Source organism: Micrasema longulum, unplaced genomic scaffold (assembly GCF_059751315.1).
Source record: "Micrasema longulum isolate JH-2025_06_02 unplaced genomic scaffold, ASM5975131v1 h1tg002344l, whole genome shotgun sequence".
NCBI classification, from domain to species: Eukaryota; Metazoa; Arthropoda; class Insecta; order Trichoptera; family Brachycentridae; genus Micrasema; species Micrasema longulum.
Genome location: NW_028279494.1, coordinates 113534 through 130236, shown reverse-complemented (window position 1 = coordinate 130236; position 16703 = coordinate 113534). Strand labels below are relative to the sequence as shown.

Below are 16703 nucleotides of genomic sequence, written 5' to 3'. Positions count from 1 at the left end.
CTAGGAAGTGCGTGACAGCGTGACTACTGCGCCGCGCTATCGGACTTCACTTGTCTATTACGGGCCCAGACCTTAGCCAGGGGTCGACGATCGGTTGTCGCGCTTATAATATTACTTACTAAAATACATTTATTATATTGAATTTTCATGCTTACATTTCTCGGTGAAATGTACGAAAAACTCAATATATTTTAAGAGCGTTAGTCAACGAGGTTCAAACTGTCAGTGGGGTCGCAGTGAGTCGCATCTCGCTGGCTGGTGTGATTCTGCTGCGAACGCCCAGTCGCATTCCGCTCAGTCCGACTCGTCAGCGTCCACGTCGGCGTCGCGAACCCCGGGGGATGGGATCACACGCGTAACGGTGCGGATAACGAGAGGGTGAAAGGCGAGTTTCCGGCGCCTCGAAACTGAAACCGGCCAGCCAAGGGAAGGTAACCCCGACAGAAAAATCTAATAAGCGGTTGTACTGGCTGCGGAATATGAGAGTAGCGCAGGACCGAGCCGCTTTCGCTGCGGCGCTCGCCGACAACGGGGGGACCTGACTTGTGCCTTGGCACCGCAAGAAGAAGTACAATGTAAAATATGCTAGCGTTTAATACAAATTTACAACAAAGAATGGTAAAACTACAAAAACTTATTTTGTTAGGAAAATCATTTGTCAGTCCCGACTTAAAACGAATTCATCTAGCAAGTCGAAAAATGAAATTAATTTATTTTCAAATGTAATTTTGTAAAATAAAACATTTAAAATGTATAATTTTTTGGCACAATAGTGTCATGTTATAATCGACTCATGAGGAAATGAAACGAGGAAAGAAAAAAATTATTTACGGCCAAATTTTTTAAGAACATTTTTAATTTTTGTTTTTTATTAAATCATACAATTTTTTTTTGTACTCCCGGGAGTTAAAAAAAACTCATTTTGGGACAGAATAATATTTACATAAAGGTATAATAATTATAATATAGTACCAAGTAATAATATGTACATAAAACTGAAATAAGATGGCAAGCAAGTATATAATACAAAGAAATTAAAACAATTCATAATACAAATTAATATAAAACATTCGCATATAGTCGGAAAGAAATATCCGAGGAAAAAGAGGAACTTAAAACTAAATTTCACCTTCCACGTACCTCCTCATGTAGTAATTTTTAAAATTGATATAATAAATTTTTGGCGTTCTATAGGACTCCGGTAGCCTGTTGTACTCACTACGAGCGAGGTACAGCAGAGACCTTAGATCTAGACCATACCTTGTCGTGCGTGATCCAGGTACGTGAATATTTTGACTCTGTCGCGTATTAACCTGATGGACGTCACGATTAAAGGTATGGCCAATATTAGTGAGAGAGTCTTTATTTACACCTTGAAGCACCGTTTTTGCAATCTCATAATACGGTATGACCAAAAATGGGAAAATGTCAGTAAATTTGTAAATGTCTTCGACATTCGTTTCCATTGGTTTACCGTATATGAATAAAGTCAGAAGAACATATAATGGTCATCCGCCTGGGCACAGAAATTGTAGATTTAGATCATCCGTTGAGAATGATTCGTTCATCTTCGTCGATATGTGAAAGGAGGTAATAATTTGAAAAAAATTTGTTCGATTTATTTTCGTCTCACGCCAGTCGGCGTCCCCTGGCCGACGCGACGCCAGATGAATGCACAATGCACATCGCACGTTGCACGTCCGGCGGCGGCGGGCGGAAGTACCAGCGGCAGCGGCCGCACAACATATCTGCACCCCGTCGTAAGCGGTGTCCTCATCTCGCCGTCAGCGTCACCCGCTGTCCACAGTCCGGTACTAGTCTACAGTGTGTAGTCCGCCGCCGGGAGGCGCAACTCCAGCGGACGATTCCTCACCCCGCCAGTCGAAGTATACAGTCGGCAGTCGTTACTCCAGTTCGGTGCGAGCGAACCGTCGATGGTTCCATCAGATAACCCAATTGTGAAATAGATAATAAGGTGAGAAAGCTTTCATTTCTGCTTCAATTTATAATAAAACTCGCAAACGTTTTTGATATTGCTTAATAAGCGAGTCCGGAAGAAGCTGCCGGAAGATTGTCGGGGGTTTTGTTAATCAAATCGAAACATTTTACCGGAATATCACGAGCATGACAAGATCAGTTTAATTTTATAAATTTGCGTATTCTTCAAATAAGATGTTCTTCTTCAAACAAAAGCAATATTTTCCATTGTTTATGGGGTTTTTAGAGTTTAATTTTGGCTTCTGAGGTTTTATTTTATTTTGTTTAGGAAGGCCAACAGATATGAGCGTCTTTTCAAAATGAAGTATTCAATAATTCAATACACGCACTCGAACATGTAAAGTACAATTTATTTTGATAAATTATTTATTCAACTTCTTGTACATAAAATATGTATTGTATATTTGCGAGCTAATTGCCAAATGGCAATTTCTTACAACCAACCAATAAAATAAAAGTGCTATTCGTATTATTCATGTTTCGAAGAGCATTCGGGAGAAAAAAAAATGAATGTGTACACAAATCGAAATGGCAATATTTTTATATAAATTAAATGAAATCAACACTAGCATTCAGTGAAAAAACTTATTTATTTATTTATTAACGGACATTGTCCATGTATACAATTTATAGGGCTTAAATATAACAATAAAATAATAGTTAAAAACATTAAAAAAAGAAGAAAAGAAGCATTGACAAACATTTATTACTATTTATTTAGTGCTCGTTTAAATCGTTGTAAACTTAAACCAAAAAAGTCCAGATCTTGTCTTGAGTTAACGATACGACAAAGACAAGCCATTGGAGAATTAAGGCCATAGTTTGTTCTGTGCTGATCGATGAACAGTACTTCATTGTTTCTCAACCTACGAGTTGGAATATTTCATTTTACTTGTCCCAGTAATGATGGAACATCGATTATACCATTGATTATGCCGAACATATTTATGGAATCAATATTAGTTCTACGTTTTTGTAGACTAGAAATATTTAACATTGACTCTATATCAGCATAAAAATAATTACCTCTCTCTAGTCCAAGCATCCACGCTTCTTTTCGAAGCAAGCGATGTTGGACTGATTCAATGTGATTTAAACTGATTGATTTAATATGATTTATAGAGAGAGGAAAGGAGAGATTAAGGCACTGCAGTCTTTCTCATAACTAACACATTTGAATAATGTCAAATCTACGAGTACTTAGTATCTTTTAACAAGTTAATAGATACGAGTACATCACACAGAAATATTTTTGATATCGCGTCGTGGGCAAAGTTAATTCTTACGTAGGATCGTTTCGGTGAAGATGGATTTAAACTATTTTTTTTGTATTTTTTGGTGCGCAATATCATTTCATAGTCTGCGTACTGGCGCTAACTGAAGCGTAAGTTTAACAATTTATGCCTTCGTGTAAGAAATTATCGAATCCAATACAGTGCTCCATTCACATTAGCTGCGGAAAAATGTAATAATAAAGAAAAACATTTTTACGTCGCATAATTAAAATTTATTTTATTGATGAACGAACATTTTTATTTAATTCGTGTATGTGAATAAATAAACAGATAATATTAATACAAACAAAAAGCGGATCTTGATTGATGATAATTAGAAAAAAACAAAATGACCAGTCTTATACCTAAGGTTTTAGTTCCGAATGATTTTTGAATACACATATATATATAGAATACACATACATATATAGTTATAACGCCTTTGTCGGGAATCGAACTTGGACTTCAGGCGCGATAATCGAACATGCCAACCATTGCGCCATAAAGCGGAAAATATTTCTTTTTTAAAATTATACAAATACATCATTATTCACTGACGAATTACAACAGGGATGGAGAATACTTTAAATAAGGGAATATGGAAGTTTAGGCAATCTTAATGACTCCCGAGGGGGTGAAATCCAGTCTTTTGTCCACAAACATTTGGAAAAACTCAAATATTATAATAATTCATTGTTAATAAATACCACCGTTTTCTTTGAAAAAGTATAAATGGAAATTTTACTTCAGTATTACATAAAAAGTATTTACCATGTAGGTATAGTATTAAATGCGGTATTCAAAGTACGGACAATGTTCATATTATATTATTGTGTGTACACAACAGTGGTATGCAGCACACAGAAATCCTGAAACATTTTTCAGGTATTGGAATATGGGTGCATAATACTTGGGCGTAATTTAAATCCTTATTTAAAAATATTTCAATTCTGGGAAAATAAAACCCTTTAAATTACACAACTTCTGATGATCTGTTTTGTACGTCCCGTCAATAATCATGTTCATTTTTCAAAAAATAAAATAAAAGTAAGTGATTTGATATTAACTTTAGCATTTCTTGTTTTTTTTAATGTTTTTCAATGTTTTTTAATTTACTTAATTTATTTTATACATTAGAAGTAGATAATAACGTATCCCTAACTCTATGAGGCCAAGAGACCTGTGTTGAGTTGAGAAAGAACATAATAGAAAGTTACTAAAGAACATTAACTGAATTTTGAAAATAATGATATATGTTTAATATGTGCCTGTGTTTATAAATTTTGTGTTTTTATAAAAAAAAAATTCGAGTTATATTTTCTAAATATTTAAATTGTTTAATTTTTCATTTATTTTATTATTTTGTTTTGCGTTTTTTTTTTCTTTTTTATATTATTTTGTAAACTACCCAAACACAAGAGCCAGACTCTTTTTTGGCAAGTTCAACTATTTTTTTACTGAATGCGTTGTTTATTTATGCTAATAAAGGTTTTAATTGAAAAAAAAATTAAAAAATGAAAAAAAATTACTAAACAATAGCAAAAATATAATTTAAAAATGATTACAAATACATTTATTTCATTAAACATCTTAACAGCACGTTTAATAGTACATAAATCCATATAGATATTAGTGACGTAGTTATTCTAGCATGAATCTGTACTTGATGAGTTTTGCCTGTCAAATGACGATAATTCCTTATCCAGGTAAAAGTCCTATAGTCGTATGCACAATAAATAAATAAAATCTAATGTATTGATCGACAATATTTTGAGTTGGTCCAAAAGTTTGGGATTTCACCCCCTAGGGAGTAGGGAGACATTAAGATTAACTAATTACAACATACATGGAGAATTTTGATAAAGAAATGTGAAAGTCTAGACATTTACAGTGCTAAGGACCAGTCATCGGCTGGTTTAAGTGGACACTTTTCACACTGTGTTACATTTACCATTTTGACTATATTTGAACATGCAAATTTCTTTAATCCTTCCATCTGTTGATTTTTGTGTAGTAAATGAGCTGAAATCTTTACGAAGGCGGGTGAGATTCATCTGGCCGAATTATTTCACCTACCGGGTAACGATTAAACCGGCTGGTCCAAGAACAAGAATAAGAATAATAATAATTATGACGGACAATAAATTCAATTTTTTTATAAAAGGCGTACTTCTAAAAAAGGCCTATTATGGACTAAACGAGTACACGGAAGACAGCAGTATATGGAACTGACAATATTAATTTATTTAATTATTTTTAGAATGTGCATTTATTTATTGAAACTTGACTATATCTTTGTGCTGTTTTGTTTTATTTATATATATATTGACTTTCAATAAGCGTGTACATTATAAGTACATAGAAGAAAAATTAAATAATAATATCAGTAAATGATTGCAGTCTGATAAATCTCTCCCCCATCAAATAATGGTTTCAGCTTCACAAAAATCGAAAGATGAAAGAATTGAAGGAATACGGATGTTCTAACTTAGTCAGAGTGGTGAATTCTACACATTGTGAAAGTACATTCCTCCACATACCCGGAACCGTTTGAAAGGCCGTAGGTCTTCCTATCGGTTTCACTAATACAAAAAACAATGTTTTTCTGTGAATAAACGATTTACACTTCTAAAATTTTTAATTTCACATATCGCGATTTTAATAGTTTTTTTTTCCATTATGAATAATGATTAATAATAAAAATAATTTGACCTCACTGGGGTGTTACCTGTGCCGAGGACACTTAACAATTTACTTTTTTTATTTTTTTTACGTGTGAGAATATACGAGTACATATATAAAGAAGATTTAATATACTATAGAAGACGTTATATATTATATATAGATAATTTAAAAACGTTCAGACAGTTTTAAACACAACATATTTATGTTTACATTGTATATATGTATACCTATATTATTTATTTTGTAAAACGCAAAACTGCTACTCTTTAACTCTACTACTTTAACTGCCCCTCTCGCTGTGAGTTTGGCAAATTATATGGAGTGTTTTTACTGTCGGAAATTGTCACGCATCCTCATGACTTTGTTGGAAAATTTTCGATTAATTATTCAATAACGGACTTATTCCACTCAAAAAATAGCAAATACAAATATTTATAATACACACAGGCACAATTGAAAGAAAATACAAATAAAGAAAATTAAAGCTAGGACAAATATTTCATTATTGTATATATTTTATGCTTACAAATCATTTATATGCATATTATTTTGAACTGCCTTTGTTTTCCTTAACAATCAAAATAAAATGAAATAGATTTATAACAGTATTTAGAAGTTTCTTAAATTTGACTCTCGTCATGTAGGTACTCGTATGGTAATAATGACATAAATGTACATATTATACTTGTAATATTGATGCCTCGTAAAGCGTAAGACTGGTCACTATACCTTTATGTAACAGGCGACCGAAGTATGCTGCATTTGGTTTCCAATTATTAGATGCGGACCAACCACTAGATGCGGAAAGGGGGATTGATTATAATATTAAAATTAATTTACGAGTATATATCTGTACTTTAGAGGATAAAATACAGAAGTCCACTTTTTGCCGTTTTGAAGTTTAAAATGCATAAACTATCGAAATAAGCTGTTATACGTGAATACAACGCCGAAGTCCATTTTTATCACGAAGATGAATGTGTTGTAAATGATAATGAATAAGTTGAAATAAAAATATAAATAGCCCTGTGGCTAGGGTCTCGGATTCACGGATCAAAGATCCGTGGTTCGAATCCCACTCTACCCTAACTTGATTCTCATTTTCTAATAGTGGGTTATTTACAACTCGTTGAAAATGGCCATCAAAATGAAATATTTGGGTAAATCATAAGAACGCAAATATTTCTTTTTTTTATCTCTTTTTTAATGTAATATAATTATCAAAAAAACTATTTTCATGCATTGAAAGTACTTTATATATAGAAATTATCTCATTTAGTTCAAAAGTTACGATGTTTTGGGAATCGCACGATCATAAAATCTTATCACCTAAACATTTCGTTCAAAGAGACTTCCGCGGTTTATCCTTCAAGGTACAGAATTATTATTTTCATATTTTATAATGTACTGATTAAGTCAGTATCCATATGTTCCTATTGATTCATTCGTAATTATATTTATGGTGATTTTTACTGTCATTGAATTTTCTATCGTTCCGTTTATCGAGACATGGAATCTACCCGCCTAAATAAATCAATCGTAAGCTAATTTATGTTAGCGAAATAACTGTACGCTGATTGAAATAAACCGACCTGTGCTCGAAATTCGAAAGATAATTTAGAACTTGAGATTGGAATTCATAATCGCGGAAAGTATTTCAACTTTATTAACCCTTTATAGGGCAAATTAATTTTTCTACCAAAATAGTTTTATATATGTAGTACCCGTTACAAGTTTGAACACTTATACTCTACTTTATCCAAGTTTGGTATAAGTTGGGCTCGTTTGGGTCATTTTTGCTATCTAGAACACCTTTCGAATATAAGATTTAAAATTCACGCCAATATTAAGGAGATATCGCTATTAATGTAAGTGGCTACATGAATAGGCTGTGTTCCAAAATGTTGTCGTTCCAAGTGTTGTCAAAAATGTCCCAATTTATGCCAATTACCCTATGTAGGGTTGAATACTTTGCGGTGCAAGTGTTAATAAAATTTGAAAACGAGTATCCATATTAATATTCGTATGTTTTTATAGCTTTTACCTCTGCAATGTTACCAACGCGGCAGTACGGAAAATAAAGTTGTATCGCTGATGTTTTCCGTAAAAAATAAATAACATAATGGTTTGTTTGTCTCCTTCAAACGTCAATTTTGTCCTAATTTGGCCCAGTCGGGGAGAGCCTTGGCTGCCTCGCGACCCATTCACTAGCGCCGTATAGTGCGGACGAAGGCTAGCGTGAAAATCCTACCCGAGTCGATTGGGGAAGTTCGCGGGAGGCCTTACACTCGACGGCCGCGCAGGGCGGCCCCCCGACCCCCGCCCCGAGCGCAGGGAGGGCGGGTATATAAGGCGGCGCGGACTGGCGCGCGCCAGTGGTCCTCTGGCCGACAGCTAGGTCACTTACGGACTGTTGTGGCAGTAGCGGCACTCTCCACGTGCTCGAGCATTGTCCGAATTCCGGACAGCGAAATCTAGTCTTCGTCGCGTACAGTTATTTCGTTCTGTTAGCGTCGCGCAAATCACAATTTGCCGGTAGAAAGAAATCGTGATACGCGGAACGGCGCTTTCGATTCAGCGATCGAGAAGTAATTCTAATTATTTTTTATTTAAAATACAAATTGCAGAATTCGAGAGAACGGTTTGCCGAAAGTTGGAAAAAGGTAGAGGATTATCTCGGAGCAGTATTTGTGCGCTTTCTCCGGCCGCAGAGGTCAGCCGGCTTCTCAGGACTCGAGTTGCGCAACCAGCGGCGGAGGCGGAGGCGGTTACGGCCTCCAGCGTGGCACCGTGCGTGTGGACAAACTACACACGAGCTCGTGACATATTGGCCACTGCGGTGACAGTGCGCTAGTGACAACTGTTTGTGATAATATTCTTAAGGCATCGTTCACTCGGTGCATCCTAGAACGCCGAAATATAAATACTACAAAAATCAGCGTTCGCTGATCGTAAAAGTGATAAATTGTGATTCATTCGAGTAAGAAATACGTAATTAATAGTCAAGTAAACTAATCGTAGCAAATATGACGACCGTGGAAAATGTTCCGGCGCGAGAGGAGGAGTTGGAGAAAACCGACACAGTGGGGAGCCTGGGCTTCTCGCACGGTCCCATGAAGCACTCCGACACCAGAGATAGCATCTCCTCCGTGGACAGTGACGTGTCTATGTCATTCGACAGGAGAGGGTCGGAAGACAAGTCGGACGAGCCGGGAGCCACCTCCGCGGAAGACGAGGGAGCGCTCATGGCCGACCTGTCGGACTCCGCCTCGGACGCGGGTTCGGCGGGCGGAGGGAAGGACTCCGGCTGCGAGGTCACCCTGGATCCCCAAGATCCTCCTTTCACACCCCCCTCGGAGGAATTAGCCGATAGGATTGTGGCTCAAGTAGAATTTTACTTCTCCGACGTCAACATAACCAAGGACGCTTTTCTCCTCAAGCACGTCAAAAGAAACAAGGAAGGATACGTTTCCCTAAAACTCATTTCCAGTTTTAAACGCGTCAAGCATCTCACCAAGGACTGGAGAGTAGTGGCGGCTTCTCTCAAGAGGTCCAGCAAGCTAGAGATAAACGAAGCTGGAACTAAACTTAGGAGGTTAGACCCTCTTCCTCAATATGACGAGACGACCCCCTCTAGAACTATTGTAGCCGTCAACCTTCCAATGGAGAAGCCGACCATAGAAAACGTTTCCAGATTATTCTCCAAGTGCGGTGAAATAGCTCTGATTCGCGTCCTGCGGCCGGGAAACCCGGTCCCTTCGGACGTAAGACAGTTCATCAACAAGAATCCCTCCCTGGCCGGGCTCGTGTGCGCGATAGTAGAGTTCACCGAGTCCGAATCCGCAAGGAACGCCGTGGCCATGCAGCGTGACGACTTTCCCGGTTACGGCCAGACCATGAAGGTGCACGAGCTCAACTGCGTGCCGAACCCCGACAAGAAGAAGCGCGTCCTGAGCGGTAAGAAGCCGAGCTCCAACCGAGAATTCGAGTACTCGCCGTGCTGCAGCGGGTCAGAGGCGGAGATGGAGTACTGGATCCGCGGAGACCCGCGCTACCGCCTGCGCAGGGGCTCGTCGGGCTACATGGGGCGCGCGCCGGAGCCCGCGTGGGGCCCGCGCCGCCTGTCCTCCTGCAGCCACTCGTCCGATTCCTCCGGCTACTACTACTCGCCGCGCCGCCTGTCATCCAGCAGCCGGGACTCGGACGCCTACCTGTCCCGCCGCATATCCAGCTGCTCCGTGTCCAGCGCGGATTACGAGGGTGCGCGGCGTTGGTCGCACTGCAGTCAGGGTCCCCCGTGCCCGCGCTCGCGCTCTAACAGCGCGGCGCTGTGCCACGACCAGCTGCTGCGTCCTCCGGCAGGGCCCGACGGCACGCGCGGGTTCCACACGGGGGCCCGCCAGAGGAGGATCTCCGACCTGGCCCTGTACTCCCGCTGACCCCCTCGTTCGGTTTCGGCGAGTGCCGCGCCGGTGTCGCGCTCGTACCGCGAGCGCGGGAGAGAGAACCGGTTCAGTCGACTTGCCCTACATATCGCGCTCAAAGACAATGACGAAATTCTCAACTTCTTACCGTGTGTGGAGTGTGGAGACATAACTCCGGGTGGCGCATTCTACAGAGCACTAGAGCGACATTCGGCATACCTATCGGTGGTATATATGGAGAGCCGACAGCTCCGGGAACAAGTCCCACGTCACGAACTATGTACATAGAAAATGCTTATTATTTTGATACTCGTCCAAATAAATTCAGTGTCATATTTTGCAATACTTGTACAGAATCTACATTTAGTAATATTAAAGTTATGGTGTGTACTATAAGTACATACATGCATACACAACAATGAAGTTCATGTTTTAAGCCATGTTTCTTTCAAAAAATAATTTTCTAAACATTTTTGCAATATTTTGTCTACATGCGGGTGTCCGCGCCAAGAAAATATGTCATTTAATTTTCACTTTTCACATTGTATTACGATAATTTTCATTCGCGTTGTTAACATTCATTCAACTGCAGGCTTATTCTGTCACAATGTCGTTTCGTAAGTTCGCTCGGTCGTCATATATCCATCTCACTCTGACGCAATCAATATTGTATTTCGCTCTTGTCCTTTCATACGATACAAATGAATTTACGAAACGAATTAGTAAAAGAATAAGGCCACTGCTCAGTGAACGAGTACGTCCCGGGACATGAAATGCATACGCCGGAGCTTAATTATTACGCTCATTAGCGACTATTAGTTAACGTGTACACGAACTGTGAGGTTAGAGAGGAAGGTACCCCTTTCACTTTGCATAATATTGGCGATATACTCGGCGCGGAGTAATGTTCGCATAGTGAGGTACTTTACTATTTTTTTTTAATTTCGTATGTTTTGTAGTCTCGTTATTTCATATGACGTATTATTATCGTTTTAAAGGTGAATCGTAAAGCAACTTAAATTCAACTGCTAAGCATGAATATTGCGCCTCAGAATGAATCTGTATTTATTTATTTATTGGCGTATGACGCCGTTTGTAGAAATTGATTAAAATTAAATAAGGGACGGATGAGAGAAGATGGAATGGATTTATTTAATAGTGACGAGAAGAAAGAAACTAGTATAAGACTTTTCAAAGTATTTTGTATCGATTTTATGTATTTGTAATTAGAACTAAGATGATTTTGCTGGAAGTCTCAAACTTTTTTATGAATGTACCGACTAAGAGTCCTCTTCGGGGACGTCGCTCCTAATGATTGTAAAATATTTATTGTAATTTAATATTTCAGACTAAGTCAAAAATAGGTTTTAAATACATTTGTTAAAGAACAATCGTGTTTTGTTTACTCCACACTTCCGACCATAATGTGTGCAATGCAGACACAGAGCCGCCATAAAGCAGCAGGAAGGAGAGTTTGTAAAGAAAATAGGTGAGTTCCTCGTCGTGGCCGGTACCGGAACTGCGGGTGCCGCACGATGAGGCAGGCGGCCCGCGGTATGGGTGCATTATGAATAGTAATAACACGAGTAATATTATGGTGGGTATCGGCAAAACGCGACCACTGGCTCGACTGGCATAAGGGTTAGATGGGGAATGGTGTAAAGATTTTCTCAATTAGATTTGAGAAAAATCCACATTGATTTAATGAAGACTTTTCTTCAAGTTAATAAATAGTTTATCATTTAACTTGACTGCACTGAGAAGAAACGATAGAATACACATTTGTGAATTATAAAATAATCGATTTTCTAAAGTCATACTATACCGCGTATACTGTCCCCACCCTGAAGGATATTGAAATGATTTGCTTCATTGTCATAAAGTTAAATTAGTATAACCGGCAACCGGTTGGATTTATTCAACGGTTTCCAAACAATATATAAAATACAAAATACATTTACTCATCAAAACTAAACTTTCGCAGAATAGCTACGAAATGACATTTTAATCACTACTTTTATCCAACAAAAACGATAGTTTGCAATTACTACAAAAATCATGAAAACTGTTATCAAATTAGCTGTATATTAAGATGGCGGATATTAGATTCTCCCTGGCTGTTGAAAAATCAGTGTTGCAATTGAAATATATAAAAAACATCATTACTGTTATAGTGTACCCGTGTTACACTGTACCACCGGCTGACCATACTAACCACGCGAACCATACTCGCGCATACTGTACACTGTACACGCACTAAACTTGTACGGGTACACTGGCACCGGTTGCTAATAGGAATAGCTGTAATCATAATGTGGAGAAAGTCGTGCATTTAAATTGAAAATTCTCCTCAGATTTCCAGTCATAGTAAACGGAAATGAGATTATTGTTTTACATCGATTCATACAAATGCTACATGCACTCGGCGGCGGCGGCGGCGCATAAATACCCACATAAATTCGTATTTAATTCTGAGATCGGAAGGAAGCGATTATACCCATATATTTATTGGGAAATCACAAAGAAAATTTCACATAGATAGGTTATTTATTTAACACTTTATACACACACCTATACAAATTATATACATATTAGGGCGGGCATATTTCCTTAAGGAAATTTCTTCCTACCTACCCAAACGGTGCAGTTTGAAAAAAAAAAATTACACTGTACTATGAAGACGGGAGAGGGAATGGGAAGGAAAGAAGAATGAGAAAGGAACAACTCAAATATTTAGATAGTGACATTTCAATTTTTTTTTAAAATTATTTATTTGTTTATTTATTTATTTAAACGCCTGGTAGACTTTTACATGTTTTACATACAAATAAACAAATGAAGACAGACATGTATTTTACACAGAAGTAGCAAAAAATACAAACGATTTTTCAAAGAAAAATAAAAATATAAAAAAAGTCATCTTTACCAGTACTAAACATATAATGCATACATATATTGCGGTGGAAAGAAGAGAAGTGCATTTTTAAATATAAAGACAAATATATATTTTACACAAAAGTAGCAATAAATAAAAATGAACTAAGAAGAGTAAGAAAAATAAAAATCATATAAAAATAATTATCATTACATATTAGTAGAAAGTATATGAGTTAACTCAATAATACATTCATATATTGCAGTGGAGAGAACAGAAGTGCATTCTTCGTATATATTATATTACGGGAATCTTAAAATTAGGAGAAGTTAGAAAAATAATAATTAAGAATACAGATATACGTAAGTCAATAAACGGTACACAATTGAAATCAACATAGTAATTATAATTAAATAAAGTAATATTTTTTTATTTTTTTTTTTATTTCGAATACAAACAGATGTACAGGTTAAATGAATATTAAAAAAATATATATATATAAAATGTAAACATAGTAGGGCCTGCCATCCAATTATATGTATTCACTAAATAATACTGTAATAAAGCGACGACGGCTTGAAGTTTAAACTATATAAATAATAAATATACTATATATATATATATATATATTGATTTAAATGTAAGTGATGAAGGGGCGTCTCTAATATTAGTGGGGTGATTATTCCACAATCGAGCAGCTACTACTGAGGGAAGTGAACGGGTATTGGAAGGGTTCTCTCGTCGCTGGAGCCAGCACATAGCCCATGCTGGGAGAGCTCTCTCAGATAAACAGGCGAAGTGGGATTAATCAGTTAGAGGTCTCTAAACTTTGTTGTCTCGTAGACCCCTTGCCGTTTTTTCTGTTTTGAGTCGACTCACTGCTTTCATATTAAAAAAAAAAAAATCATCAACTCATACACCGTTCGTGCCGGGAAGCCTGACTCCGGTAGAAGGTCGGCTACGAACCAGAGCGACACTCCTCGCTGCTGGTGCTGGTGCAAGGGAATAAATAGACTACTTGCTCAATTACATATTAAATATACATAATATAATAAGAAAGAAAAACGTCTATTATAAGAAAGTATTGCGTGAGTACTGAGCACCTTTTAAGATACTATCTGTGTTTGATGAATTGTTACATTTTGGTGGGGGCCTGCCTAAACGGGACCCGCTCTTACAGACCCCGGGTCGCGGTGGTCGATCAGGTCGATCAGGTCGATCAGGTCGATCAGGTCGATCAGGTCGATCAGGTCGATCAGGTCGATCAGGTCGATACAGACCACTTTGGGAATGACCGCTCTGCACTCTGTCGATACTCTTCTACCGTATACCAGTGGGGTGTAACATCTCCTTTCACTTTACTCTGAAACTTGAAAATCCAACGGTGATACAGAATACGATAATAATTGTGTAAGTATATTTTTACGTAGGTAGGTTGATGGCCGCCGCCGGGCGCGAGATGTTGTTGTGATAGGTGAGTATATCAACTGGTATCTCAACAGAGACGAACAAAATACTAGAGGACGTTGAAGGTTTACTTATGTGTTTACTAAATAAAATACATCATTTTAATAAATAATGCAGTGCATTATATTCACAATTTGGAACATAAATATTTAATGTATTTACTGTAATTAGACATTATAATCATCTCCGATCCACCATCAAATGTGTTACTACAGTATCTCTGTGTAAATCACGTCTGAAGAAACATCTCCTTTCTCTTCCTTAATCTCTTCTCCTTTCCTCTTTCCTCGTTTTTTCCTTTTTCCCATCGAGCAATAGTTTTGATTTAAGGTCATTTAAAAACAAACAAGTTTATTTCTGTTTTTATGTAGCTTTAGTTTTTTAATCTTTATTTTCTATTGAATATGTTCGGTAACTTGAATTATAAAAATAAAACTATCATTTTATTGGTTGGTTGGAAGAAATTGGCATTTGGCAATAGTACAAATAACAGTATGTGCAAAAAAATTAAATGAATAAAAACATTATTTTGTTTTATTTATTAAAAGAAACATCAGCCACAATAATAAAAAATACAATATTAAGAAATAAACCAAAATTATAGGTCAATTATAGTTTTCTGTATATTACTTAACGCAATAAATTTTAAAAAGTTAAGAGTAAATAAGAGATTATGTCTTTTATTTATTTTAATTCATTTATTTTATTTATATATAAATCGTTTTATTTCGTAATGACTTAATAATTACTATTATCTTTGATTTTATTTGGCAGTCAAGGGGCTGGCCTTATGATGTCGTCTGCCTAACTCGCAAAACTCACAAGTCCTAAACTTACTTTTGTTCAGGGAAGAGAAAAAACCTCAGAGTAAATTCGCCTCCGCTTATAGAGACGCCCTTTCGTTCTATCGCGTAGAACAGCAGCGTTTTAAATATTTGCACATATCGGATACACCCGGTGGTGGTATTTGAATCTTCTCTACCCCTTAGAGAGTGATTTATTTGAAGATTTAGATTTTTTTAATGCGATGGCACTTTGCTTCATATAATGTTGATTACCACACTGCTGATTAAACGTCAAATGGTGTATAAACTGCTTCCAAAACGGAAATAAAACTAATACGGTTTGGTTGATTCAACCTAGTGAAGGGTTTTGGGTAATGCCGCAATAATGGTCTAAATGAAAATCACCATGTTTGATTTCACGTGTTCATATTTTTTGACGTTAAATCTTCAGTGTGGCCATATATGAAGCAAACATTAGTCACATGGAAAAAAATAACATCCCCAAATTAACCACTCGCTAGGGGATAGAGAAGAATCACAATTGCATCCCTGGGATGATATTCCAAACGCTCTCGCGGCCGTATAAAAATGATTTATTTATTTTATTATTGTTTTATTTTTTGTCTATTCCGTATGTAAATACACGAGATAAAGGTGTTTTCTACGGCCGTTCTTCTTGAAAACTCCACCCTCGGGTCTACAGTGATGGTGCTACAAGAGAACGTGTGCCGGTAGTCAGCGGGGCACAAGCTCTGCCAATATTTCGCATAGCTCGCCTTGACTGGATCGACACACGACTACATATTCACTGAACGTTGCCGAAAGGTCGGATGATTACGTTGGTTATATTGGCATTGGACGGGTATATATTGAAGTACCCACCTAGTTACTATTGCAGCGAATCAACTCTCAATAATTCCATTTTTACTGACTATCCGGCCGTTTAAATATTATTTTTTAAATGTTCTGGCAATAAAAATACCAAAATCTTTATTAATTATTTTTAATTATTCGTGTCCAGGCGGACGAAGAATACAATGCTGTATGTGAAATAGAACCAGAACCCCGAACGAGTGCTTTCGACTCGACGGCTGCTCTCGGGTAAAAATTCTAACTGAGGAAAACAATTAGAGAGAAGTCCGCTCCTTAAGGTACACAAGATGCGGAATATTGATTTCAAAGGTTTTTTGAAATG

At 37.2% G+C, this 16703-nt stretch overlaps 1 protein-coding gene across 1 annotated transcript; it reads left to right on the top strand.

Annotated features, from left to right (window-relative positions):
* Positions 1-1739: 1739 nt before the first annotated feature.
* LOC148272392 (uncharacterized) lies at positions 1740-11772 on the top strand. Its single transcript, XM_088240097.1, has 2 exons — positions 1740-1975; positions 8585-11772. The coding sequence occupies exon 2, from the start codon at positions 8984-8986 to the stop codon at positions 10394-10396; it is 1413 nt and encodes a 470-aa protein (XP_088096223.1). The 5' UTR covers positions 1740-1975; positions 8585-8983; the 3' UTR covers positions 10397-11772.
* Positions 11773-16703: the final 4931 nt, after the last annotated feature.

Bases quoted from the DNA above. Each gene is read 5' to 3' on its own strand.
- LOC148272392 (XM_088240097.1), top strand. From the start codon at position 8,984: ATGACGACCGTGGAAAATGTTCCGGCGCGAGAGGAGGAGTTGGAGAAA.